This window comes from Mustela erminea, chromosome 7 (assembly GCF_009829155.1).
Source record: "Mustela erminea isolate mMusErm1 chromosome 7, mMusErm1.Pri, whole genome shotgun sequence".
In the NCBI taxonomy this organism is placed as follows: Eukaryota; Metazoa; Chordata; class Mammalia; order Carnivora; family Mustelidae; genus Mustela; species Mustela erminea.
The window spans coordinates 120954187-120979860 of NC_045620.1; the positions used below are offsets into that span (position 1 = coordinate 120954187).

The following is a 25674-nucleotide window of genomic DNA, read 5'->3' on the forward strand; positions in this document are numbered from 1 at the left end:
ACACGTCTCCTAGGGACCACACACAAAATACTCCAAAACAGGCCAAGTTTAGAGGCCTGAAGCCAACCGATGAGAAGAGATTCGTCCCCATTATTCACTGACTGGCTCAAGCCTTCACCGACCTGCCCCTTTTGTGGCTTCTTTCCTGCTTGGCCACTGCCTTTGATACCAGCACCCTCAGCAATCAGAGCCTCTATGCTGCTCTACCTGGGGGAAGGGAGGGCGGGAATGGGTCTGTAATTTCTCTAAGTAAATAAAGGGGCGATAATTGATCTCCACCTAGAAAGCCCACTCGTTGTGCTGCAGCGGGGAACGGAGGGTGAAGGGATATCGGGTGTCGTGCAAAGGGATGGAACGGGAGGAAGGGGCCCTGAAGCCATGTTTGGGGCTCTAAACCCCACCTACAGCTTCCCGGGGCGGGGTCTCAGAGGAGGGAGTCGTGTCATGTGACTCACTCCAGCCGCAGCCCCCTTGGAAGCTGCCAGGCAGATGCAGACCTTGAAACCTAGGATCTGCAGCTCTGACTCCACATCCCCCTCAAACTCCTAATACCGTATTTCTCTGAATCAAAGATGCATCATTTACTTTGTTTTAGACAACACGAGTGGGGTGGGGCAGAGGGAGAAGAAGAGCGAATCTAAGGCAGATTCCGCACCCAGTGCAGAGCCCAATGCAGAACTTGATCTCTCAATCCTAGATCATGTGCTGAGCCGAAAATTATAAAGAGTCAGATGCTTTACCCACCAAGTCACCCAGGTACCCCAGATACATCATTTAAAACTTCACATGCAGGGGCGCCTGAATGGCTCAGCGGGTTAACCCTCTGCCTTCAGCTTGGGTCATGATCTCAGGGTCCTGGGATGGAGCCCTGCATCAGGCTCTCTGCTCAGCAGGGAGCCTGCTTCCCCCTCTCTCTCTGCCTGCCTCTCTGCCTACTTGTGACCTCTCTCTCTGTGTCAAATAAATAAATAAAATTTTAAAAATATATATAAAACTTTATATGCAACCCAATTTCTAAGATAATAAAATGTGATTATTTATATGTTCAGGAATTGATGAAACCTACTGACTTGGATTAACCGGCTAGATTCTTCTCTTTAGGAGCTTCTATGTAGAGGAGGAGACTCTGCTTTCTTCCTGGCTTCCTTCTGGCCCCAGCTCCGGCCTCTGGATTTGCCCTTCCAGCTCTGGTCCCAGGTCTGCCCCCTCCCTCACAAAGCCTCCCTCCCTCTCAGTCGAGACCTCACCCGTCTCTGAACTCCACTTCAAATCACAGCCTTTATCTTCACCGAGGTACTCAATTAGCTGAGCCACAGTGGTGTCCAACTTCCCGCAATTTCAGGCTGTTAGGCGTTCTGCCTCAGATCCCCTTTTATAGTTTTCATAGTTCTGGCTCTAGCATCTAGCAAGCACTCAGCAGGTACCTGCCGCCTGAGCGAAAATGAGAGGCCCAGGAGGAAAAAGCAATGTCTGAGGAGGAATGCTGGCTGTGAGGGCGGTCCGGGAAGTGGGCGGCCAGGAAGGGTGGAGCCCGCCTCACCTTCATCCAGCACTTTTCCACCAGGCTGCTGCTGCCTGAGCCCCACACCTTGAGGTAGCAGTCGACGGCACGGCTATACTCTCCAGCCTGCTCCCACTGGCGAGCTTGGTCCACGAGCCCCTCCATGCCCCTGAGATGAGAGTCCACGTGACCAGGACAGGCTGGGCAGCGTGGCCTATCCTGTGCACACCTTGTGACCCACCCTCCAGCCCTGCCGACACTTGCCGCCTCCTGGCGTCATACCTGGCCCCTTTCTTGGTAGCCTCCCGCTCACACTCTTCCTGCAGAGCCTCCAGCTGGCCCGGCACGTAGTCCTTGCAGATCCGCAGAGCGTCGCTCCATAATCCAGCCTCCTGCTCAGATTTCCAGGTATCAGGAAGGCAGAGGCCGGCATGACACCTTCCCACTGCCACACAGGTGCTCTATACTATGGGCCACGGATCCCTAGGTCCTTGCACCTCTCTCCTCCTCCTTGTCTCCTTCCCCCTCTCCAGTGCTAACACTCTGGATCTTTCCCAGTAGTATTGGTTAGTGTAGTACTCTGTGGGTTCTTACACTCTCTCCCCCTCCCCCTCATGGTCCTGAATCCGGTGCCCTACCTTATAATAATTGAAGGCCAGGCCCGGTCTCTGGGCCCGAAGCAGCAGCCCTTCTGCTTTCTGAATGTCCTTCTCCTCCAAGGCCCCCCGGGCCTGCCCCACAAGTGCCTTGGCAACAGCGTCAGGATCGTGGGCCTCGGCCACATGCTGAGCTGCCTCCCAGTCCTGGTTATGGACGAACCTGCTCCCTGAAGAGGACACAGGGGAGGCTCATCACAGGACTGAGGCCTCAATAGTGGGAGACAGACAGCGATATCAGAGGGGGTAGAAGATTTACTGGTACTAGGTTCAGGTGAAGGTGGCCATGCCAGGTCCTGGGGCTGCGGCTGGGAGGACGGGTGTAAGGAATTGACGGGTAACTCACATGAGGACTGCTTCCTTGGGCTTACCAGCCCTGATGAATTCAGCTTCGGCCCCTTCAAATTTACCCTGTAGGGACAGAAGGGCAGCCGCACACGATCAGAAGCAGATTGCCATCACGGCAGCCGGGAGACAGGAGGAGGTCCAGGTTAAAAGCAAGGGAGGAGGAGCACATCCATACCTCATTCTCCAGGTACATAGCATATGGGAGATGCATCTCAGGGGTTCTGTGCTTGAGGGCCAGCCGGGAGAGTTCAAAAGCAAATTCAAATGAGCTGAAATGGAAGGTGTAGGTAAGGTCTGCCTACTCAGTACTTTCATTTTATAAGAGGCGGAGCAGGGCAAGAGAAAACAAATAGGGTAGAGACGGGGCCAGGGGAGGGAAAGGACAGACTGAGAAGAAAACCCATGTGAAGTGACACAGACATGTAAAGGAGGACGGGGGTCAGGGGACACTTGGAAAAGCCTGTGCTTCCTGCGACCAGTGGGCATAAAGGAATGGGGTGGGCTCGAGGCAGGGGACCGCAGTGAGCCCCTCAGCTCTACTCTGCCTCCCGAGCGAGGGCTCCGGGTTCTCCACCACTTCCTCCTGAGCCACATTTATACTAGCAGAAAAACTGTCTCCCTGAAACATTGACTACCCTCAGCCATCTGACTCCATGCAGGATTATTACTAGTCTTTGTAACATTTGCTTAAGAAAAGCTCTTTTTGCATTTAACAGAAGCCCACTTCTGTTACTCAGAAGTCAATTACTGGTTTAGTGCACCTTAGCTTTAAAAGCTCTTCTCTCTGGGGCACCTGCCTGGCTCAGTCTGTACAATGAGGGACCCTTGATCTCAGGTTGAGTTCAAGCCCCACACTGGCTATAGTAATTGCTTCAAAAGGTCTTTTTGAAAAAGAAGGAAAAACGCAGATCACTTTCCATCTTCATAGAACAGCTAAACACTGTTCTGAGCCCCCGGGGAACAGGGGAAGAGTTACTGATTCATTCCTTGCCTCTCCATCACGTTCTTCCAAGGATTTCTTCACTCCTGCCTCCATTTTCAGAAACACTTCTCAGCTATACAGCCGTTTTCCTTGTCTATGTAGAGGCTCTGTCTCGAAAGGGGCCAGTGGAGAGAAGCGGTGGGGCCTCACCAGTTGGCGGCGGCGTGGTCCACGGCAGCTGCCTGGAGTCCGAGCTTAGTGAGCAGTCTCACTGCGGACGCTCCTCCCAGGCTCTTTGCCCACAGATAGGCCACGTGCTTGTGGGCATCAGCTCCTCCGTGAGCCTTGGCCACCTGTGAAGCAAAGCCATTTGGCAGTCCTCCCACCCAGGGCCACAGGGCTGCTGCCTTCCCCTCTCTGACCGGACTGCAGCTTTGACAAAGGTCAGGTCTTTCTACTAGAACAGGGAGAGGGCTCAGTTTTGGGGTCTGTTAGCCTTAGCCTGCTCAGGGTCCAAGGATGGACTTCAGGTAGTCCACAGACCCCTCCTACAGCATGTGAAATTTTGCCTGTCGGTATGGGTGTTTTTCAAAGAGACCCACGACCAGTTCAGAATGTGTCACTTGAGAGTGGGGAGGAGGGACGGGCGTGTCCCCAGAGTGACCTGGACTCCTTACCCGGTAGGCCTCCTCCCAAAGCCCACTGGACCGGTCCATGTTCACTGTTGCCTTCCATTCCTGAGCCTCGAGGTAGTGATACTCGGCCTCCTGCAGTCGGCCTTCAGCCTCCAGCTCCTGGGGAAAGGAGGATCAGGATGGGGCGAGGGGGACGTGGGGCCTGTTCGGGGAAGAGATGGCCGAGACCGGAGAAGGGCTCACCTTGCCCAGGTGTAGGTGTGTGTCACTGAGGAGATCTGGGTGGTGCTTCCCTACCAGGCGGATCATATCATCATCCAGCTTGTGCTTTTTGAACATGGTGATGGCAAGATCAGGCTCTTCCACTGTCACGTAGAGCCTGGGGAGGGGAGAGACACCCGGGGCCTCCTGACCCAGATTCCTGCATCACTGCCCTCTAGGCAGACGGCGCGCATCTTCAGACGCACCCCTCTCCCCGCACGCCGCCTCTGGGGACACGGCTCACCTTTCCGCCTCCTGGTACTTGCCCCGCTTGTCGCCTAACCAACTGAGCCACCCAGGCACCCCTGGATCTATGATTTTAATTAGACCCTCATAGGGGTCACTAATGAAAAAAGGTAAGAGAAGAACTCTATTATTTTATATACTATTGAAGACGAGCCCTGTGTAGTGGGATGACTTGTCCAAAGTCTCACAGCTCATTACTGCCCCTGGAACATGGGCCGCCACACTACACCATTTCCATTACAACTCAACAGTTGGATGTGAAACATAAAGCTCATGAACTGTAAAAGTATCTTAAGAACAGACCCATATGTATTTGGAAACTTGATTTATAAGAGGGGACATTACGAATCTGTGAGTACAGAACGTATTTCCAATAAACGGTTCAACATGGAAAAAGTAAAATATGAGCCACACCCACATTATGCGCAAAAATTAATTCCAGGTGAAAAGCAAAATCTAAAAATATTAAAATATAGGAGAGAGTAGGAAACCTTTTCTGTTTTAAAAATTTTCTTTCTTGCTTTCTTTCTTTAACTCTACACCCATCATGGGGCTCAAACTCACGATCCTGAGATCAAGAGTCCCATGCTCCTCTGGCTCAGTCAGTCAGGTGCCCCAGGGAAACTTCTTAAACGAGACCTCAAAAATCACAAACTAGGAGCACCTGGGTGGCTCAGTGGGTTTAAGCCTCTGCTTTTGGCTAAGGTCTTGATCTCAGGGTCCTGAGATCGGGCCCCCCATCAGGCTCTTTGCTCAGTGGGGAGCCTGCTTCCTCCTCTCTCTGCCTGCCTTTCAGCCTACTTGATATCTTCATCTGTCAAATAAATGAATAAAATCTTAAAAAAAAAAGAACTAGGATGGGTACACAAGTAATAATATTATTAATAGCTAACATTTATTAACTGCTTATTATTTGCCAGACATTAGTCTAAGTGCTTTTCATATAAGGTAGGTACGATTTTTATCCCCATTTTGTGGATGAGGAAATTGCGATACAGAAAGGTTAAGAAACTGACCTAAGATCACACAGGTATAATTGCAGAAGTGGGGAAGTTTGACTCTAGACCCTTGTTCTTAACGACGCTATATGGATATGTTATTCTCTATACATCATAGGGAATACTGTGCTGCTCTAAATACATTTTTCTATGCTTGAAACATTTCATGATACAGTTAATTTTTTTTAAAGATTTTACTTATTTATTTGTCAGAGAGAGTGAGTGCACAAGCAGGAAGAGCAGAAAGCAGAGGGACAAGCAGGCTCCCTGCTGAGCAAGAAGCCTGATGTGGGACTTGATCCCAGGACTCTGGGATCATGACCTGAGCCGAAGGCAGGCTGTTAACTGACTGAGCCACCTAGGTGTCCCCAGAGTTAATTACTAATATGTAAAATAAGATCTATTTATTTATGTGAACACTTGTGAAATTCAAATAAATTTTGTCCTCACTGGCTACCAATGACGTGTGGGCCACCAGGTAACGTTCCTTTCTGAGGATTTTCACCTCTTCCACCTCGTAGCCATAGTGTGACTTGAGTACCGCCCGGGTCCCCGATGACAGGTTCTTCACAATCACCTTGGTAAGGCACAAGTCTGAGCTCCCTGAGGCTTCCCTCAATCCCAAAGAGGAGTGATCCTGCCGTGTCCACCTCTACAGTGTTAAACAAAGGTAGTCTCTTGTTTCCTCACCTAGCCTAGGCTATTGTTGGTAAAAATGACACCTCCCATTCACACAGTGCTTTACGATATACAAAATGTTTTCAGAGATTATCTCTTTCAATGCTAATATATAATACATAAGGGGTAAAACTAATCACTCTCCTTACCTTCCAGTACCTCTTGTGAAAATCTTTGTGATTACTTCATCGTGGTATATACTGATCATACTGTCATTTCATATACCTCTTTGCTAAAATGATCCTGATTAAGGAACAACAGAATACAGACAATTATCTTTGTATTCTCGGTCCTAACAGTGCTCATGTATAGAGAATGGACAGAAAATGAAAGAACTGGGGTGCCTGGCTGGCTCAGTCAGAGGAGCATGCGACTCTTGATCTCAGTTGTGGGTTTGAGCCCCATGTGGGGTGTACAGTTATTTAAAAATAAAATCTTAAAGAAAAAAAAGAGGGGGTTCCTGGGTAGCTCCGCTGATTAAGCATCTGCCTTCGGTTCATGATCTTGGGGTCTTGGGATCAGGCCCCATATTCAGCCCCACGTCCGAGTGCTCCCTCTCCCTCTGGCGTTCTCCTGCTCCTGTGCAGACACTCTGTCAAATAAGTGAACAAAATTTTAAAAAAGAGAAAAAGAATGAAGGAACCAATGAATAATAAATGGAAGGAAAAGAGGACAGAGGGAGAGAAAACAGAAAAGTGGGCTCAGGAACTAAGAAATTACCTTGCAATGTCATACACGGTGAGTTCAGAGGCCCTAAAGCAATGTCATGTACCTGCGTAATTCTAAACTTCCCAGTTAACATACAGGTAATAAAGCTTTTTCTGTTTTGTTTTTTTTTAGAGAGGGATGGAGACACGGGTGGGGCAGAGGGAGAGGGAAAGGGAGAATCTTCAACAGAGTCCATGCCCAGCGTGGAGCCCCTCGGGGTGCTTGATCTCACAAGCCTGAGATCATGACGTGAGCTGAAATCGAGTCCGACACTTAAGACTGAGCTATCCAGGCGCCCCAGGTAGTAAAGTTTTAAATCAGGAAGATGGAAGTGGCAATCTGTGTACCCCTTCAATTTGGTGTTTAAATCTTTTCTTACAATAAGCTGGAAGAGCTATAGCAGGAAAGTTGCCAAAGAGTTGCCTGATATACTCTGTTCTCCAGAACAGCTCTGCCAGGGGTTAAATTTGGCACTGTGGCAGTGTCCAGAAGGAGATTTTGGTGCAGTAGGCTATCAGCTGCTTACCTGGCTAGGTCCCACACACGTCAACTCAAACTTATTCTTGTAAATGCTTCTCCGGAGGCAGCAGTCAAACTGTTTCACTCCACCAGAGTGTGCCCTGGAAGGGAAAGCGACAACATAAAAGGTAACAGGCATCGGAAGGATATCTGGAGACACCCTTGAAGCCCAAGTTCTAGAATCTAGGAAAGAGTTAGCAGTAAATGGGCTGGCAGTTTTGGGAAGTACCAGATGGAAAGAGGTGGCACTCACAGGACGCCAGGATAGTGATGGGAGGAAAGGGAGAAATCAGCCCCGCCTACAGAATTCTTTGTCTCTTTTGGCTTCCCATAAAGTGCGAATTTCTCTTTCCTGACGTTAATGTCACATTTTTAGGTTGAAGTCAAAAGGGAAGAAGAGAGTCTCTAGTTTCAGGGAGAGTGCTTTAGGCTAAGGCCGGATTTTTCCTAGTTTGGAGAAAGTCACCCAGGCAGAAAGGGATTACCAGTAAAACGCACCGCACAGAGTCGAGAGCCATCCCGTTTCCAGGCCAAGGCAGTGACGGTATATAAGTTGGCAATCTCCTTGCGCTTTGCCTCTTCCCAGATGCTTCTTCGAGGGCTCCAGGTGAGTACCCGAAGTCTGAAATTAAGGAGGTGGATTTCAGAAGAGATGGAGACTGAGCAAAAGGGTGGAAATGGGTGCGTAACAGAAGGCAATGAGTCTCGCTGTAGTAGAGAAGAGAGGAAGTGAGAGAGAACACACATGCTAGGGAATCTCATAGGAGAGGACACAAAGGTTCAAAGGAAGGAAGGTGGGAAAATCAAGCCAAAAGTAAAATGGGGTGAGAGCGATAGGAGTGGGGAAAACAAAAGGAGATCATGGCTGGTGAGAAAAATGAGCTGTTAGCAAGGGAGAAAGAAGGAAAAAGAAACAGAAAACAGAAGGAAGAGACCCAGATGACATCGAAGGGGATAAAAGGACAGGACTAATAAAGCTGATGTGAGGGGACCGGGGCCCTTTATTTATTTTATTTATTAACTCACCCTTCCATCATCCATCCCTTCCTTCCTTCCTTCCTTCACCAAACACTTAAGCATACATTATGTACTGGATGCTAATTTAGCCACTGGAGATTTCAAAAAAAAAACCCCAAAACGAATAGGCCCTCTTCTCATGGGCATTTCAGTTTAGTCACTGAACTATAAACACCAAAGTGTAATATCATGAGACAAACACTGAGCCAGTGGTCTGAAAAGAGGCAACGGTAATACAAAGAGAGTGGAGAGGAATTCCACTGTGGAGTCCCAGGCAGAGGCACAGAGACACAAAATCCTGGTGTACTGTGGAACTGCCAGAGTCCCAACAGATGGTGGGAGCAGGAAAAGGGAAGTGAGTGAATTAAAACCTGAGGATCTCTTTCAACCTACACTTGCTTTCCAACCGTTCTCCCACTCTGGTTGAAAATAAGTGGGCTAGAGCAAGGTGTACACAGGGAAAGTAGGCAGAAGATGCACATGGAAAGGGACCCACCTGTCATAACTTCCCAACACAACAGACTGGCCCCCAGGGCTTGCAGCAGCGGTGGTGAACTCCCGCTCCTGAGGGTCACGGCTGTAATCAAAAGTTTGTAGCACGTGGCCTTCCTTTCCATAGGCTACAATTCTGCGATCACAGCCTGCAGCCACGATGCTGTTGGTTGCCCAAGCCAAGGCATAGGGCGGGCATGGGTGGCTAACCGACTTCCCCTAAGACAGAAGTAAAGGGTTCCAATCGCTCTGACTCTGACAGCCTCAGCCAGAGGTTCTTCCTTTCTAGGAAAAATTTATACCCTGTATAAATCTTCCAACATTTTCCCACCCAAACACATCCTAATCTAGAGAACTTCACAAACTGTCTTTAGGTTTTATACTCTTACACACGTATGTATCACATACACACACACGTCTGACATTGTCCGCAAGAGGAAACCTCAAAAGGCTTGCATGTTGAGTTCTTTAGTAAACACCTACAAGGCCCCCAAAGGGACATATCCTACATTATCTAACACTGGGTAGGTCCGCATGGAGCATACAACTCTTTCTTACAGAAGAAATAAATTTAATTATTACATGAGTAATTCTTTTTTTTAAACTCTTTTGGCTTCCAATAAAGTACGAATTTCTCTTTCCTGCCTTTAATGTCATATTTTTAGGTTGGAGTCAAAAGGGAAGAAGAGATTCTCTAGTTTCAGGAGGAGAGTGCTGTAGGCTAAGGCCGGATTTTTCCTAGTTTGGAGAAAGTCATCCAGGCAGAAAGGGGTTACTTTCTTTCTTTCTTTCTTTCTTTTTTTTTTTTTTTTTTAATTTTAGTTATTTAAGGCATCTCTACACCTAATATGGTACTCAAACTCACAACCCTGAGATCAAGAGTCACATGATCCACCAACTGAGCCAGCCAGGCACCCCTCTAAGAGTAATTCTTAAGGAAAGTTATTCAAACAATAGAGAATTACATAAAGTAAAACATAAACATTCCTTTTATCCCCCACCCTTTCCCTTTTCTCTCTTTGAGAATGACTTTTTAAAATGATTTATACATATAAATACACTTTTTACATAGATAATAATTTTCGCTTTCCCTTACTCTCAGAATCCTATCCCCTCGATTCCTCATTGCCCACAAATATTAAGCTATGGCCTCCCAAATAAAAATCTTCTCTGTGAATGCATCTAAATGTGCCCCCCGCCAACCACCTCAATCTTAATGTTCAACCTCCCCTAGGAGGGATCTTGGATTTCTTTACCCCCATCTCACAGCATCCTTTAGTCCTACCCTTGACTCTCCAGAGCCTTCATCTTCGAAGAAATACCTAACAATGGTGCCATCTGCATGACCAGAGAGAATTCCTTTCCCAGAGGAACTAAACAAGTGAGTGAATTAAAAGGAAGAGGAAGAGGAAGAAGAAGAGGAAGAGATTACTCTGTCTCACCAAGAAATCCTGCTTCTGTGTCAAACATTACCCTACCTGGGCTCCCTGCTACCAGTCCACCCCATCTTCCATATTATAGTCTCCAATGAGACTATAGACCCCATGAACAGGTTGACACACAGAGTACTCTCTTCACCTTCATGTCAGCTGGTTTGGTGGAGAATTTATCTCTCCGCTCCCCCTGTTCATCATATAGCACCACTATTCGGTCCACTGTGCAGACCGCAAACTTGGCATTGTTCTAGGACCAAGGCATGCAGGTCATCTTTGCAGCTCCATCCTGCAGAGGCAGAGGGGGCAAAAATAAGCCCAGCTGTTCGTCTAGAGTGACAAAAGCATTTCTAGTTCCTTTAGCTCTACTGTGACTTTGGTCAATTATCCACATCATAGTCCTTAAAACAAAAGATGCACCCTGGTCTCCAAGGCTATAAACCTCTGGCCCAGGAGAACAAGGTGCTTTAGAAACCCATAATGCAAATACACTTCGAGGTGACTCGCAGAATCAAGTGTACCGATGGGCCCTTGCAATGGCCTTGCTCCCTCATAGCTCAAATGAAATAAATTCATTACTCTGTCTCACCAAGAAATCCCGCTTCTGTGTCAAACATTACCCTACCTGGGCTCCCTGCTACCAGTCCTCTCCATCTTCATATTATAGTCTCCCAGTCCCGACATTCCCATCGCTTCTTCCTATGTCTCTAAGCTTGGGATGCTGCTCTTCCTTACTCACTTTGTTGTCAGTGATACCATGTACGAATCTGTCCCATAGATGGGAGATGATTTATTAGTTTTAGTGTTTGCTAAAGAAACCTGAAAATGGGAAAATGGATACAAGTTTGGTTAGGTTCCTTTCAATCCCACCCAGATCCTAAGGAAAGAAAAAGAAATAACAAAAAACCGGTCCTTCCATTTTCTCCCCCAATATATAACTTGACCCTAAGGGAGACATTTAACTGTATTTCTCTCTCCAGAACCGTTATCCCCACCCACAGCCTCTCCTGTGTTTCTCTTCCTCCTTTACCTTCCCTTCTGCCAGTCCAAAAACAATGATGTGCCGCTCTGCTGGCCACTGCAGACAGGTGACAGCACTCTGCAAGGAGGAAATCATGAAAAGGATAACCCTGTCCATGTCGCCCAGCGCATTTATAACAAACTGAACCCCCGCCACATGCCACCGCCCCAGTCGCCTACAGCGGAGAAGAGGACACAGCCGGGCTCACGGAGGAAAGCAAGGAGGAGGGGCAGCCACGCAGCACCATCCTCCATCCTCTCAGCTGGAAAGGTCAGATGGACAAGTTAAAAATGCAACTTCCGGTTACATTTACAGGTAGCTATATTGATATATGTTTGCTCATCCAAATCTCCCCGAGACAGGTCTGAACTTTACCGTCTGGATGAATTTCTTACAGATGACTTTCTTGTCACCCCTGCCAAATAAAAGGAGGCAAAACACATTAAAAACACTTTCATAAAGAAAGTGCCACACGTGATGCTGGGGGAAGGGAAGAAAGACCTGATACGTTCCCTGCTCCCCCTAATGTTGCCTATCCTTCCATAAGAGCCTTGAAAGGAGGCATAAAATGGAGCCCGAGCAGTTTTAGAACAGGAACAAAGATGCTGTGTCACCAAGGGCTCCCATCACAGGTCCTCATGCTGACCTTAGGCTGATTCCCCCAGGGATGGGATCTCACAACACGAGGCAGGCACAGATAGGGAAGCAGCAACAGACTCGGGAAGGCCTTTGCTCTCCACGTCCCAGCCTGGACCATCACCTTCTCTTCTCCCCTTTCCCCAGTGAGACATTTCTTCCCGCCTTGCCCTTCTTTTCCAGGTCACCCCCACCTCCCAGTCCTTATCCTCACCAATCTTCACCAATCTTGTACACATAGATGATGCTGTCGGTCTGTCCTATGGCAATTTTAGTGGAATCGGGAGAAAAAGCCATGCCCTTCACCATATAGCTCTTCCTGCCATACTAAGAGTTAAAAAAGGAAAAGAAAAAAAAAGTCATGAGCACACATGGTAGAGAAAAGAGAAGAAAAGGTGTTTGTGTGACTGTATTGAGCGTGAGGGATTCATCCTGAGAACAGATGGGACAGGCCATTTCCTAGGCAGATGGCTGGGGAAGTTAGTTAGGAAGTTTTCCAGATTCCTAAGACCCCATGAACAGGTTGACACACAGAGTACTCTCTTCACCTTCAAGTTTAGCTGGTTTGGTGGAGCCTTTCTCTCTCCGCTCCCCATGTCATCGTATAGCGACACCACTCGGTCCACTGTGCAGACCGCAAACTTGGCATTGTTCTGGGACCAAGCCATGCAGGTCACCTTTGCAGCTCCATCCTGCAGAGGCAGAGGGGGCAAAAATAAGCCCAGCTGTTCGTCTAGAGTGACAAAAGCATTTTAGTTCCTTTAGCGCTACTGTGACTTTGCTCAATTCTCCACATCATAGTCCTTAAAACAAAAGATGCATCCTGGTCTCCAAGGCTATAATACTCTGGCCCAGGAGAACAAGGTGCTTTAGAAACCCATAATGCAAATACACTTGGAGGTGACATGCAGAATCAAGTGTACCGATGGGCCCTTGCAATGGCCTTGCTCCCTCATAGCTCAACTGAAATAAAATCAATTGGTCTGATAAGTTTTTTTTTTTTTAATAGGTTCTGGTCTTCGACCATTCATTCAATATATACATTTTTTTCATTCAATATTATTTTTTAAAGGTTTTATTTATTTATTTGACAGAGAGACAGCGAGAAAGGGAACACAAGCAGGGGAAGCGGGAGACGGAGAAGCAGGCTTTCCAGTGAGCAGGGAGCCCAATGTGGCACTCAATCCCATGACCCTGGATCATGACCTAGCTGAAGACACTTCATGAGTTAGCCACCCAGGCACTCCTCATGCAATATTTTTTGAATACCACACTGAGAAAGGAATGTAGTCAGGGGCTGAGAGGACGACAAAGAGCAAAATACGGTCCCTGTCCCCAGGCTAATAACATGTGCAAACAGGAAAAATCCCATTAGAGAGGCCTGTACAAAGCACGATGATAGTTTGGAGAAGCCTGAAATCTGAAATCGTTTTATGTTTAAATGACCAACTTTAAGGTTTGAAGAATTGGATGTAGTTAAATGGGGGAAGTTATCTGAAGTAGAAGGAATGATAGGAGCAAAGGCAAATCTCATTAAGAGACAGTAATTTAATATAGCTGAAACTATCATGCAAATAGAACAGAAGAAGTAAGGCAGGAAAAACAGGGAGGCCAGTACAAAAATACTTTGAAATTTGGCCAGGGTTTTAGGCTTATTTGGTAGCAAAAAGATAGTGAAAGTTCTGGAATGGGGAGTAAAACAATCAGAGTTGAGATTTAAGATGAAATTGCCACCACCTTATTTTTTTTAATCCCCCCCCCCAAACTACGCACTGCTCAGAAGTCCAATTTTGAAGTGATCATCTCCCAGTCGATTATTCTCTTCCACATCTGTCCACCACCTGGTCCTCAATGGTTCTTCACTAGGGACTTCCCTCCTTGAAATAAAACATTTAGCCTCTGCTCCAGTTGTGTGATTAATTACTTGGGCTCCAGAGCTCTGGTTTGAAACTTTGTTACTTGTCACTCCTAACCCAGGTACCTCCAAAGTCCCAGGTTTAAAAGGCCTTTTTTTCCCCATCCCCTCCATCAAAGTCCTCAGAGTCAGAAAACAGCTTCACCACCACCTTTACCCCCCCATCCACCGCTTGATTAAATTAGGTTTGAAGGGCTGAGGGTTCCTCGTTTTCCTTGCTCATCATCTTCCTGCATCATTTTGCCAATCCTGGGCCTTTGCCCTACCCTGCATCATGACATCTTATTTTGAAAGACTGAAGGGGATTTTCACTTCCAATTATTCCATTAGGGTAAAGGAATTTTTAAATTACAATTTCGGGGGCAGTTTCCTGAGCAATGAGCACTTCTCTCTTTTGTTCTAATTTCCCTCTATTCTCCTAATACCACATTCGCTGTGAAGCCTTCCTCATTCCTCACAGCACTGCCTGAGGATTCAATGGGGACCGGGAGTAGAATAATAACTAACCTTTAACAAGATCTTTCCATAGACTAGGCAGTTTGATAGATGCTCAATATGCATTGTCCTTTAATTCATAACGCTTAGACAGAGATGATTATGCATATTTTACAGTTGGGGAACCTGAGGTTCAGAAAAGTTAAGTAATTGGCTCAAATTTACATACACAGTTCGTAAGGGCTGGAACCAAGATTTATATCCCCATATGTCTGACTCCACAAACCACAATCCTAACTCTTTAAATTATGCCGTCTGGCTGCATAGCAAACATTCACTAATGGCAGATACTATCATAAGCTTTGTCTGAGTCTATCCTTTGAATTTTGGATGTTCTCTCTCGTCTATCAGATTCTACAGGGCTTTTTAGTTCGCGAAGGCTTTTGCGAACTCTTCCCCCAAACCCACTCAGGTTGCTATTATTGTTACTCCCATTTTCCAAATGAAGCCGCTGGGTGGGCGCTCAGAGACTGTGTGCCGAGGGCTTCAGGTCAGCGGGATTGGACCATTTACTGAAAGTGCAGCTGGCACTAGGACTTGAGTGCTGGTCTCCTGGCTCCAAAACCCAGCCTCTCGTCAGCATGGTTCCTCTCCCGGTGCCCAGCCTTTTCCGAATCTGAGATCTTCACCATCAGAACGAACGTGGGAGGTTTTCCGCACTCCGTCTTGGGGGCTTTTACCTAAAGCGCTCGTTTATCCGGGCGCAGACTTAGGCTCGCTGTTTCCATGTGCGCCCAGCACGGGGCCTCGTACACAACTGATGTCAAACGAAACGGAACGAAAGCTACCGCGGTTAGCGGTCCGTCCCGCTACTGCACACCACCGACCGAGCAGAGATTCCGCATACAGTAGGCGCTCACCATCGTGAGATTTCAGTTCCCCCACTTCTCTGGGAACGTTAAGGCTTGCGGGGGAGGGAAGAGGCACGCAACTCCTCACCTGAGGGCTCAGCAGGGTCCTCAGGTGCTTCAACTGCCAGAGGAACACCTGTCTCTCTGATGCCACCAGTCAGCGACAACTCCCTTGGTTACCTGGACAACCCGTAACGCTGCCGCAGCGACTGCAGCTGACGCGCTGTCGCTGACGCTCACGCTGACGCGGGTACAGCGAGACACACTTCGCAAAGTTACCACAGAGCTTCGCTGTGAAGCCGAGAGAACGTGCGCAGGCGCAGTGAGGTCTAGGGCGGGACCGAGAGGACTCGAATCCTCTCTTCAACCAATCCTGTCGTCGCTTGCAAACTCAAGCTCAAGCCACGCCCACGAGCCCTCCTCAACCTCGAGGTCCTATGGCATCGCGGTCTTCCTCCCGCCTGGATTGTGAGTGAAGTGTGGCTGAACACTTCTTTTAATCCTTACAACCCTGGTGGAAGGCAGGGCGATTGCTTTCATACGTTTTGCAGCAGCCCGGATTGAACCCAGATAGTCTCTATGATGTGCACGGGGTATCACAAGGCTAATAATGATAGCTAACCGAATACTCAGGATGCGTCTGCCAGCTACCGTGCAAAAGGTTGTAGATGCATTATCTCATTTAATCTCAAAGACAGCTTTTGAAGGGGATGGCATTATAGTTCCATTTCACATGCCAGGAGACTCGGGATTAGAGGGGTCCCTTAACAAATGAACAGTAAAGGATGCAACTGGGATTCAACCCTGAGCTGATGCATTGAAACAGCCTTTATATTCTGAACTCGTAGCTCCCTATATCTATGCCATGCTTCTATACCCCGTGCCACTTTCATCCCAAGAGATGAGGTGTCCAGAGTCTGCGATGTGAGTGTTTCCGCGCCAGTGGCCAGTGAGAGGTACTACTGCAAAACTGGGTAGCAGTGGATCAAAGACTGCTGCCCAGATCGGGATGCTTTTGTGGTTCAAGGCGGAGGGCAAATGAGAACGGGGCTTATCTGATAGGAGGAAGTTAAGTCTTGTGATACGTGGGATTGGAGCTTGGTGAGGTAAAAAGGATAATGACCTCTTGATCTGTTTGGATTGGGGTCCCTTTCAGAATTACTGGTCTAAATTCTTGACACATGCCAGAGAGACTGAGATGCAGAAAAGCAGCGTTCATACACCTGCTCTGGAAAGATCAGTGGTTTCCTCTGGAAAAACAGTGGTTTTTCTCTCACTGGCACCATCCCTCCCACCCTCCTTTGGAATTTAGGAAACAGTAGAGGAAAGCCTCTATTTTCACAGGAAGGAAGTAGCCCCAGAGCCCAAAATATAAGTCTTTTGACAGGGGAGTTCCAACCCTTCAGTTTTATTTCCAACATCCTCCTCTGGATATAGTGGCAGAGAGTGAATATAAAGTCATTTACACTTTACAGTTATTACTGACTTTGACCGAATCAGCGAGAAAGAGGCAGACAGAAAGAAAAGGAAAAGTGAGTGCGGGGAAGACTAGGAGTACAGGAGTGCACAGGATAGGAGCACGTGGCACTGAAGGATCCATTAGCGAAGCTTCTCTTTCATTTGTCTCAAAACACCGTTCGGTCCCTTTCTGGAAATTAACTCGAGGTTGATGGAGGAGTCAGAGGAATCAATGGCGAAAAGCTTGGGTTTCAATGTGGGCAGTAAAGTTAAAAAGGTTACCGGCCCCTCTCATGTGGTATGACCTTAGTTTCCACGGATGCAGGAGAATTTATATACCTCCCCTTCTTTTCCTTCTCCCCCGTTCTCACTGAACAAAACAAAAGGAACTAGGGCTCTAGTTTTCTATACCCATTTCTGTCCTCTCCCCACCCATTCAAGGCTACAGAATCAAAACAAACACCTTAAAACAATGTTAGTGCTCCTGTCGAGTTGGTGTTGGTGTGAGAGGCCCTTGTGGTCAGGGGAGAGACAGTGGGGAAGTGTCTTCAGCTTACTGTACAGTATCCCAAACAGTCATCTCCAGTTTGTCCAAGAACGTTTATTGGAAAAATGTCCAAGGGGTGAGGTCACCAGCAGCTGGGGGGCCACCAGGTGAGAGGGGGAGCACCTGAGACTCTGTGGAAGACATTGGAGTAGTGCAGTGCAGCATCTGCCTCCAGACCCAGACAATTCCTTTGAGTTGCTGGGGGAGGGGGAGTACCCAAAGAACCCTCCCCCTCTGTGACCCAGAGGCAAGATGTGGGGGCAGCTGGGGATGCTGAGAGTCCTGATGCAGGTGCAATGGGGGCCCATCTGGGACCTAGTGGGATACAGTTGAACAAGTGTCTCTCCCCTGGACCTGGGGGATGGAAGGACATTTCCCATCTGATAGCCATTCCCCAGGTCCAGGGACACAGACCCCAAGAGACGTACCTTCTGGCCCTGCTCACAGTGGAAAGAGGATGGGCACCAGGCCTGAGATTGTGGGAGTGTCATTACCCTCTAGGAGATTAGGGGATCCTTCAGTCTTGGACAGATCACCAACTGAGGCTCTCCCTCACCCTATCCCCATCCCCAGGGTGTTAGTGCATCTGTTTTTGAGTTCGGTTTCCTCACTCATACATACAGCGCGGGCAGAGGGCAGGCGGAGGCGCAGCGGGAGCGGGCCGCGGGGCTGCGGGGGACCCCAGAGCTCCGACGGGCCGCGTAGTCTGTCCCTGAGCGGGGGGCGGTGCCGGCGCGGCCTGGCCGCTGGCCGGAGTCCCGGTGCCGGGAGGCAGTGCGGCTGTTCCGCCGGCCCCTGCAGCGGGATGTGACCGTCGCGGCTAGCTAGCCGCCGCCTTCTGCAGAGCTGGCCCCGCTAGCTCCGCCGCAGCCGAACCGGGACGTGCCGGCCCGCCCCGCCCCGCCGGGGTTCTCAGGGCTGTCATCCCTCTCACCCTCCCTCCCCCGACCCCGTTCTCCCGGGGCTCCTCCCACGACCCTCCCATTGGCGGCCTCCTGGGTCCCCTTGCCTCTGATCCTGGCTCAGTCCAAGGAGCCTGCGGGGGGTGGGCCGTAGGGAGAGGCGCAGGTGCGAGGGTCTCGGGCTCCCGGGAGGGCCCCTCCCTGCCCTGGTAGAATTAGCCAAGTTGGGAGGAGGAATCCCACTTCCCCTGCCGGAGGGGACAGAGTGGCGAGATAATTGATCTAAAATCTCCACTTGTAGACTGCGTCAGCTTTTAAATCTCTTCCCCATTCGTAATCTGATATTGGTTCTCGTCGCTCTCATTCATTCTTTAATTTATTAAACAAATATTTATTGAGCGTCACCTAGGTGTCTGGGCACGGGAAGAGCTGGAGTCCAGCGGTTAAGACAGCAGGCTGGGTTTATAGCGGGGAAGTCTAAATAAAGAGCAGCAACCTATGGTTTTTAGCTCTTCTTCCTGCCTGGTGTGCAGAAATTGGTCGTCTAAGTGTCAGGTTTCCTAAAACCAGAGCGTCCAGAACCTCATAGGGCTGTTGGCAGGATCCAGTGAGATAATGTTGGGGAATGTCTTTATAAATCTTATGACACTGTGTGAGCGAGGGATTATCATGAATTTGCACCAGCGTGTTAGTTACTTCATTCGTTTAACCAACATAAATCCTTAAACTATTTCATGAGATCTGGAGTAACAACCTGGTGTGAGTCCCCTTTCTGTCAACTGTCTGATCTTCAGCAACGTCCTAACTTCTCTGAGCCTCTGCTTTACCATCTGCAAAACGAGGGTGTCAGTGTGGTCTCCTTAGTGGGAATGCACTGCATGTGAGATACTGCATGTGAGCAGTGCATTGTTCGGTGTAAATAACTGTTGGCTCATGTTGTATTTAGGGCAGATACTTTGGTTTCTAATTCTCATTGCAGCATTTCTAATTCCGTGGCACTTTTTTCCTGTAATATTCAGTTCAGCGTGTGTCCCCCTGGGGCTCCAAAGCTTCTGTTACCTTCCTTCTGAGATGAAAGAGTGAAATGGAGCAAGAGGGGCCCAGAGTACTGTGTGTTCTGGACATGTGATCAAGCCACAGCTCAGGTCCTCTGCCTCTGCTGTCCCTGAGGACCCTGATCTCTGGCCTGCTGTTTCATCCTTGTCCCAGAAGAATCCTCTGCTCAGGGATTCTCATTGTCCTGGGACTGGGTATTACCCTGCACTTCTGAGTTCCAGGCCCTCCGGAGAAGACGTCATTGTTTCCAAAGGTTAAGAGTAATGAACCTCAGGTTTCCCCCTTCATGGGGCAAAGCAGAGGCTGGGCAGTGTGCATGTATGCAAAGAGGGAGCCCTGAGCTTCCCTGGGGTGCCCAGAGGGCTGGGGGCCCACTGATCGGGAAAGGGTGTGGGGAGAGATACTCAGAGGGGGCGGTGCTCAGAGAGGCCAGGGTACCTGGGTTAATCATCACTGTGGCTCAGATAAGGCCCCCGCCAGCTGGAAGCAGAGTTAGCGTGACAGAAGCGTTTGTGTGGCTGAAGATGGAGGTACGACAGGGTGTCCAGAGCATGTGACCATGCCAGGCACAAAATGGTTTCAACACGCGATTGAGACCCCAGAGCCTGGCAAGTGGGAGGTGAGACTCCCTCATCCCACCTTCTCCATGTTGGTCTTCTGCACTGATTCCTAGAATCATTTCTCTTCTGGACTTCCCTCCACCCTGGGTTTCTGTTTTCCCTCTCCTCCTTCCCATCTTCCTTCCTGACCTTCCCCTATTAGGCCCAGAGTACCAAGTTCAGGCTAAATCCTTGGATGGGGTGCGCGTGTGTGTGTGTGTGTGTGTGTGTGTGTCCCCAAACCTTGTGCCTGCTGCCGCTCCCACCTTCAGATCCAGAGGTGTGAGCGAGGCCTGGGCTTCCTGTCTGCATCCTTGTGCCCCTTCCCTCTAGTTGTCTGGGTATGAGGCAGCCCTGCCAATCACAGAGGAGTCAAACCCACTGACCCAGGACCTCGACAAAGCAGATGCCGAGCAAACTGTTCCATTGCTGGGACAATGTGATGCTGAGATCTTCCAGGAGGAGGGGCAAGTCATGCCCACAGACTAGGTAACCCAGACCCATCCGCTGGATACTGAAAATAAAGATGCCAGCTCCATGCCAATGGTCCTTCGTGTTTGAGACCTGAGAGCCCCTCCACCACACCATTCATTCCTCCCCCTCCCCCAAATCCACTGTCCTTTTCTTGGCTTCTGATTCCCACCTGCTCCCTACAGAGACTGTATAGTGAATCAGTTCTGACCACCATGGTCCAAGTGGCTGGCAAAGTGCAGGAAGTGCTGAAGGTACAGTCTCTCTGTCTCCTCCCCTCCTAACTCCTCTCCCTCCCCGCTTTCTCTTTTCTTGGCTTCCACTTCTCATTTGACTCCATCTCCATTCTCCTTTCTCCCAGTCCTCCCTCTGGCCTCTTTATTGTCATCTTATTAATCAACAGTAATTATAATAACTATTATCTACATCACACTCTGTAATTGACATTGTGCTTTCACACTCATTACCTTTGCAAAAACCTGTGAAATGAGTGTGGTTGTCTCCATTTTATTTTTCAGATAGGAAAACATAGGACAATCACAGTAGCTTGCCCAAATATATCCAGCTAATAATTGCTGGGTAGCACTGCTTTTTATTGAGTGATTGGTGGATGACAAAGCTGCTCTTGGTCCTTTCTGGAATGAGTAAGGTTGGAGTAAGTAGCTCAGCCAGAGTTGGGAGTCAGACTGAAGTTTCGTTCTCAAATCCAGGCATCTTTCTGTTCCCTTTTGTGGTTAAGGAGGGTTAAGGAGTCTCCCCAGGAGTTCTTCTGCTGCTGACAAAGAAGGAATGTGTTTCCCCCAACCTGGAATTTTTCTTTCTCAGGAACCTGAGGGGGAGCTGGTGGTGCTGAGTGGAGGGGGCAACTCTGGCAGGATGGCGTTTCACATGTTGGTGAGTACCCTGATCCCCGATTTTCCTTCCTCTGCCTTCTCGGGGTAACCCTCAGGACCATAAAGCTCATCATAGCTAAGCTCCTAGGTGGCCCTCTTGAGGCCTGGCTCACTCTCTTCTCAAAAACAGATCTCACCGTGGAACCCCGTATCTTCGGAACCCACCTGGGCCCCACTCCGTCTATTGAGGGTGTCTCTACATCCCATGCACCCCAAGCTGTCGTCTGCAAGTAGCTTTCGACGTGCCAAATTCCAAGCAGGACTGGCTTAAGTGCTGGCCTGAGGGAATCCTCACACTAGTTGTCAAAATCCAAGGTTACCGCTCCCTTTACTTTCATCACTAACCCGTGTCCTTCCCCGCTGACAGGTCTCCTTCAACCAGCTAATGAAAGGTCTAGGACAGAAACCTCTACACCTACCTCATTGCAAGCAGTGACAGGTAAGCCACGTTGGCCTGTGAATATTTTCTTTGGCCTGGATAGTATTTTCTAGAAATAGAATTTTAAGGCTTTCAGGTGGAGATCGTGCCCAGTGTGTTTTGGTCCCCATTATTTCTTATTGCCTTATCCTCGGCCCACTTCACATACTCATGTCACCTGTCTGGCCCTTGTTGGAATTGAAGTGTCCAGCCCTAAAAAGTGTCTGTTGTGGTGTTCAGCAAATAGTAGGTGTTTCAGTCAATGATATCTTTCCATCATTCCCTTCTCTTAATGCATTCCCTTTTCTTCCCTAGTATACTATAGTCTTCTGCTTTCCAACCAGTGCCACTGACTTTGAGTCTGTCCTCTTAGGTCTGTGGTGGCATCTAGGGAGGGGACAGAAGATAGTGCCCTGCACGGGATTGAAGAACTGAAGAAGGTCTGTGTTTTCCCCTGATAGTCAACCAGACGTCTCTGTCTGTTCCTTCTCAGGAGGACACTAGAGTCCCCATCCAGCCAAAGCCCGTTCTCTTCCCCAGTCCTGACCCTGACATCTCCATGCAATAGGTTTGTATCCTAGAATCCTCCTGGTGGCACTGTCTCACCCACCCTCCTCTCCTAGGCGGTCGCTGGGAAGAAGAGGGTGATTGTCATTGGCATTTCGGTGGGATTCTCTGTGAGTGTGAAGACAGCCTGGGGGAATCCATTCTACAGGGAGGAAAGGGGTGGGGGCAGAACAGCATGGAACATAGATTGAGGAAGTGGGTACTAGAAAACAGAAAGGGTTCGCACAAGGAATTTTGATTTTACTCTCACTAACTGAGACCCAGCTGCATGAATATGGAATGACAGGGAAAGGATCCTATTCCAGAATACCTGTGTATCAGTCCATTCAACAAGCAAGGTAGATGGACTAGTCCCAGGGTCAGCAAACCACAGTGGCCAATCATGCTGCTGCCTGTTTATGTAAATAAAGTTTTATTGAGACACAGCCATTTGTGTTTACATAAGATCTATGGCCACTTCATGCTACAACGATAGGGTTGAGTATTGCATAGAGTTCACAGGGGCCCCAAAGCCTAAAATATTTACTCTCTTGCTCTTTACATAAGAAGCTGACCCCTGGACCTGTCCTTTGCTACTTAAGCATGGTCCTTGCTTAGCAACATCAGTATCTCCAAAGATTTGCTAGTAATGTAGAATCTCGCCCCCCACCAAGACCTACTAAGTCTGAATCTGCATTTTGACAAGATTCCAAGCACTGGATTTGGTGACCCCGATTTTCTCTCACCACTGCAGTATACTGATTCTAACAGTTCACTAAGAGAAACAGGTCCAGCAATGCTAGATGCGGAAGGACACCCACAAGGAGGGCAGGACACCGACCTTAAGGAGCATACAATTTAGTTCAGTAGTTTTGAAACTTTACCATGCAGAGGATTTCCTTGGGGGACCATGTTAAAAATACAGGCCTGGAGTTTTCCCCTTCCAAGGCAGATCCAGTAAATCTTCCCTGGGGCTGGAACTCTGCATTTCTAACAAGGACTGGGGGGAATATGATGGTCCTGCGCCTCAGGAAACATTAGAGTAACCCCTGCGCTCTCATCATACCCTTTTTCTGCCCCTGCCATCAGGCTCCCTTTGTGGCAGGCCAGATGGACTCCGGCTTGGACAGCCCAGGCACTTTCTTACCAGTCCTGGTTGGTTTCAGCCCCGTGAACATGGCCAGGTGAGCCCACTGTAATGAAAGGCAGTGACGGGCCAGGCCCCTGGCGGAGGCTGAGAGGAAACCTGTCAAAATCTACAGTACAGGGGCGCGTGGGTGGCTCGCTCAGTGGGTTAAAGCCTCTACCTTTGGCTCAGGTCATGATCCCAGGGTCCTGGGATTGAGCCCCGCATCGGGCTCTCTGCTCTGCAGAGAGCCTGCTTCCCCTCTCTCTACCTGCCTTTCTGCCTGCTTGTGAGCTCTGTCTGTCAAATAAATAAATAAAAATATTTAAAACAAAACAAAACAAACAAACAAACAAAAACAAAATCTACATTACAGCCACGAAGAGGAGGGAGGGCATGGTGGCTATGTTCTTACTCACCACATCCCAGAATATTAAAGTAAATATGGACTGTCCCTGAGCTTATGAGGATTTTGGTTTTGGTGGATTTTTGTTTTGTTTTGTTTTTGTTTGTTTCTGTTTTTGTTTCGTTTTTTTGGTCCACTGCTTGATGTAGTCTCTTGTTTCGTGAAGGACTGAAGGCAGCTTACAGAGGCCACATAAAATACCAGAAAGCAGACATTCAAAACAGGAATGAAGAGACAAGGAAAACAAGGCCCAGGAGATAGAATAGGGTCAGGACGATGCATACCCCAAAGAGAAGCATCTTTCAAAGGAGTCGTCGGTGCTGAGTGGCTTCTGATTCCCCTTTGCCCAGCTCCCTTATTGTAGCAACCATTCTCCTTTGTCATCCTAGGCTCCCCTTGCGTCCCCCTGTGGGTACTCAAACGCCACCCTGTCCCCCTTTCCTGAGGTCTCTGTTCCACCCAGTCACCTCCGCCTTATTCTCTATGTAGATGGACGCTTTGATCCCAGAGGTCAGCGTGTGAAACCGATAGTGCTCAGGTGTGGTTCCCTGGATGTTCAGCCTCAGGAGTGTTAAAGCAAGAAGAAAGTAGATTCGTAGACCCTTGTGCGAGAGCTAGGATGTTGTCGCTTTGGGGTGAGGCCTGAAATGCCTTATTTTTTGAGACCACCCCTGGCGATGCTGGTGCCCGGCCACGTGCGGGGAGCTCTGCTGACTTCACCATTGGCGTGGGCCTCTTGATGAAGCTGAAGGCTTCCTGTCACTGGAATGTTCCAGGGAAGGCTTGTGGATTCCTCAAGAGCAGCTCTGCACATGCAGTGGTGGTCCTGGGGGGAGGGGCGGCCGGGTGCTTTCTGAGGTCCTTTTCTCAACTCCCAGATTCCAGGCTTGTAGCGTAATTCAAGTGACGATATAAATGAGTCTGAGATACTGTTAACCCTGCTCCTTTTAATGGAGGAATCTCCTTCACCAAAAATGTATGTGCCGCAGTGGATGCTAATTTCAGGCCCTGTGACCAAGTGAAATGAGGGATTCAAACAATGTGGGCGTGGAGCTCTTCCAGTTGTTCGTTAAATCAGCGGCTCCCAAACTTGGCTGATCTTCAGAGTCTTCTGGGAAGCATGTTAAAAATACAGATTTTGGGGCTCCACTCCTGAACTCCTGAAACTGACTCTCAGGGTGGGCGTGGTATCCAGAAATGGGTAGTTTAAAAAAACAAAAAACAAACAAACAAACAAACACCAACCCAAACTCCCCAGGTGATATTGATGACTCTCAGTGTTAAACCGCACAATGAACCCTGGCTCCAGGCTCCGCTTAGGTCTCTAGGGATTTTCTGAAGTAGTTTGAGGACAAATGACAGGAAACATTTTTACAAAATGGGCATGCAATATGTGAAATTGCCCTTGAGGAAATACAAATTGCTTGCCCTTGAGGAAATACAAATGAAAAAATACAAAAGTAGTTAAAGTAGGGGTAGATATTTTGCAGGGATGGGATGATGAGGGGAGGTTAGGGAGGCCTTATACAGAGGTAACTGTCTGAGCTCCTGCCACAGTGGGTCATTGGCCGGGTGTCCCCTAGCAGGGTTGACCAGTAGAGGTCAACTACAGAAGATCCCCATTCTTTGAGATTCCATGGTTGCACCTAAGCAGGTAACAAGCCTGATGTTCTCTGGTCCCCTTAGCACATTGTTTTGTTCGTGGTTAATTTATTCGAGAAATGTTTGCCAACTGTTGGATGCTACGCGTCATGCCTTGTAGCTGTGCTCCTTCGGCAGGAGTGGTTGTCCCTCCCTCAGGTAGTGAGGGGTTCACTCTTTGGGGAGATGGCCAGAATATATTTCCAGGAATGGGAAGGGCTTCTGATGGACCTTAAGACTGAAAATAAAGTGGCAGTTTTGACATTCTGATGATAGGCA

At 48.6% G+C, this 25674-nt stretch overlaps 3 protein-coding genes and 2 long non-coding RNA genes across 21 annotated transcripts in view; 2 read left to right on the forward strand and 3 right to left on the reverse strand.

Annotated features, from left to right (window-relative positions):
* Positions 1-60, forward strand: part of LOC116596073 — an 18608-nt gene extending 18548 nt beyond the window's left edge. The window contains 1 exon segment of the mRNA XM_032353084.1: positions 2-60. Within this exon segment, the coding sequence (XP_032208975.1) occupies positions 2-60 (59 nt within the window).
* The window catches only part of LOC116596066 (intraflagellar transport protein 172 homolog), a 25687-nt gene extending 14250 nt beyond the window's left edge, over positions 1-11437 (reverse strand). For 2 of the 17 annotated variants that reach the window (XM_032353073.1, XM_032353074.1), the window contains exons 1-10: positions 7971-8250; positions 7480-7573; positions 6798-6837; positions 4306-4391; positions 4105-4221; positions 3638-3780; positions 2504-2568; positions 2140-2320; positions 1784-1893; positions 1541-1670 (exon numbers count right to left, since the gene is read on the reverse strand). In XM_032353073.1, the coding sequence (XP_032208964.1) occupies positions 1543-1670; positions 1784-1893; positions 2140-2320; positions 2504-2568; positions 3638-3780; positions 4105-4221; positions 4306-4391; positions 6798-6837; positions 7480-7573; positions 7971-7990 (984 nt within the window). In that variant the 5' untranslated portion in view covers positions 7991-8250 and the 3' untranslated portion in view covers positions 1541-1542. Of the gene's footprint in view, positions 1-68; positions 208-1247; positions 1671-1783; positions 1894-2139; positions 2321-2503; positions 2569-2680; positions 2775-3637; positions 3781-4104; positions 4222-4305; positions 4442-4567; positions 5040-6797; positions 6838-7479; positions 7574-7970; positions 8251-11153 lie in introns of those variants that run through there. The other 15 variants (XM_032353064.1, XM_032353068.1, XM_032353065.1 and 12 more) reach the window with 15 other exon arrangements.
* On the reverse strand, positions 8495-14576 carry LOC116596071 (intraflagellar transport protein 172 homolog). Its single transcript, XM_032353082.1, has 7 exons — positions 14494-14576; positions 12620-12763; positions 12286-12398; positions 11811-11850; positions 11445-11513; positions 10560-10703; positions 8495-10354 (listed from the first exon to the last, which is right to left on the reverse strand). The coding sequence occupies exons 1-6, from the start codon at positions 14545-14547 to the stop codon at positions 10665-10667; spliced, it is 459 nt and encodes a 152-aa protein (XP_032208973.1). The 5' UTR covers positions 14548-14576; the 3' UTR covers positions 8495-10354; positions 10560-10664.
* A 913-nt stretch (positions 14577-15489) lies between these two features.
* Positions 15490-24690, forward strand: LOC116596074. Its single transcript, XR_004287990.1, has 8 exons — positions 15490-15800; positions 20228-20383; positions 20551-20619; positions 20884-21020; positions 21626-21697; positions 22050-22244; positions 23312-23406; positions 24244-24690. It is a non-coding gene; the product is annotated as an uncharacterized LOC116596074 (long non-coding RNA).
* LOC116596075 lies at positions 17372-18232 on the reverse strand. The gene is made up of 2 exons (XR_004287991.1): positions 17766-18232; positions 17372-17652 (listed from the first exon to the last, which is right to left on the reverse strand). It is a non-coding gene; the product is annotated as an uncharacterized LOC116596075 (long non-coding RNA).
* Positions 24691-25674: the final 984 nt, after the last annotated feature.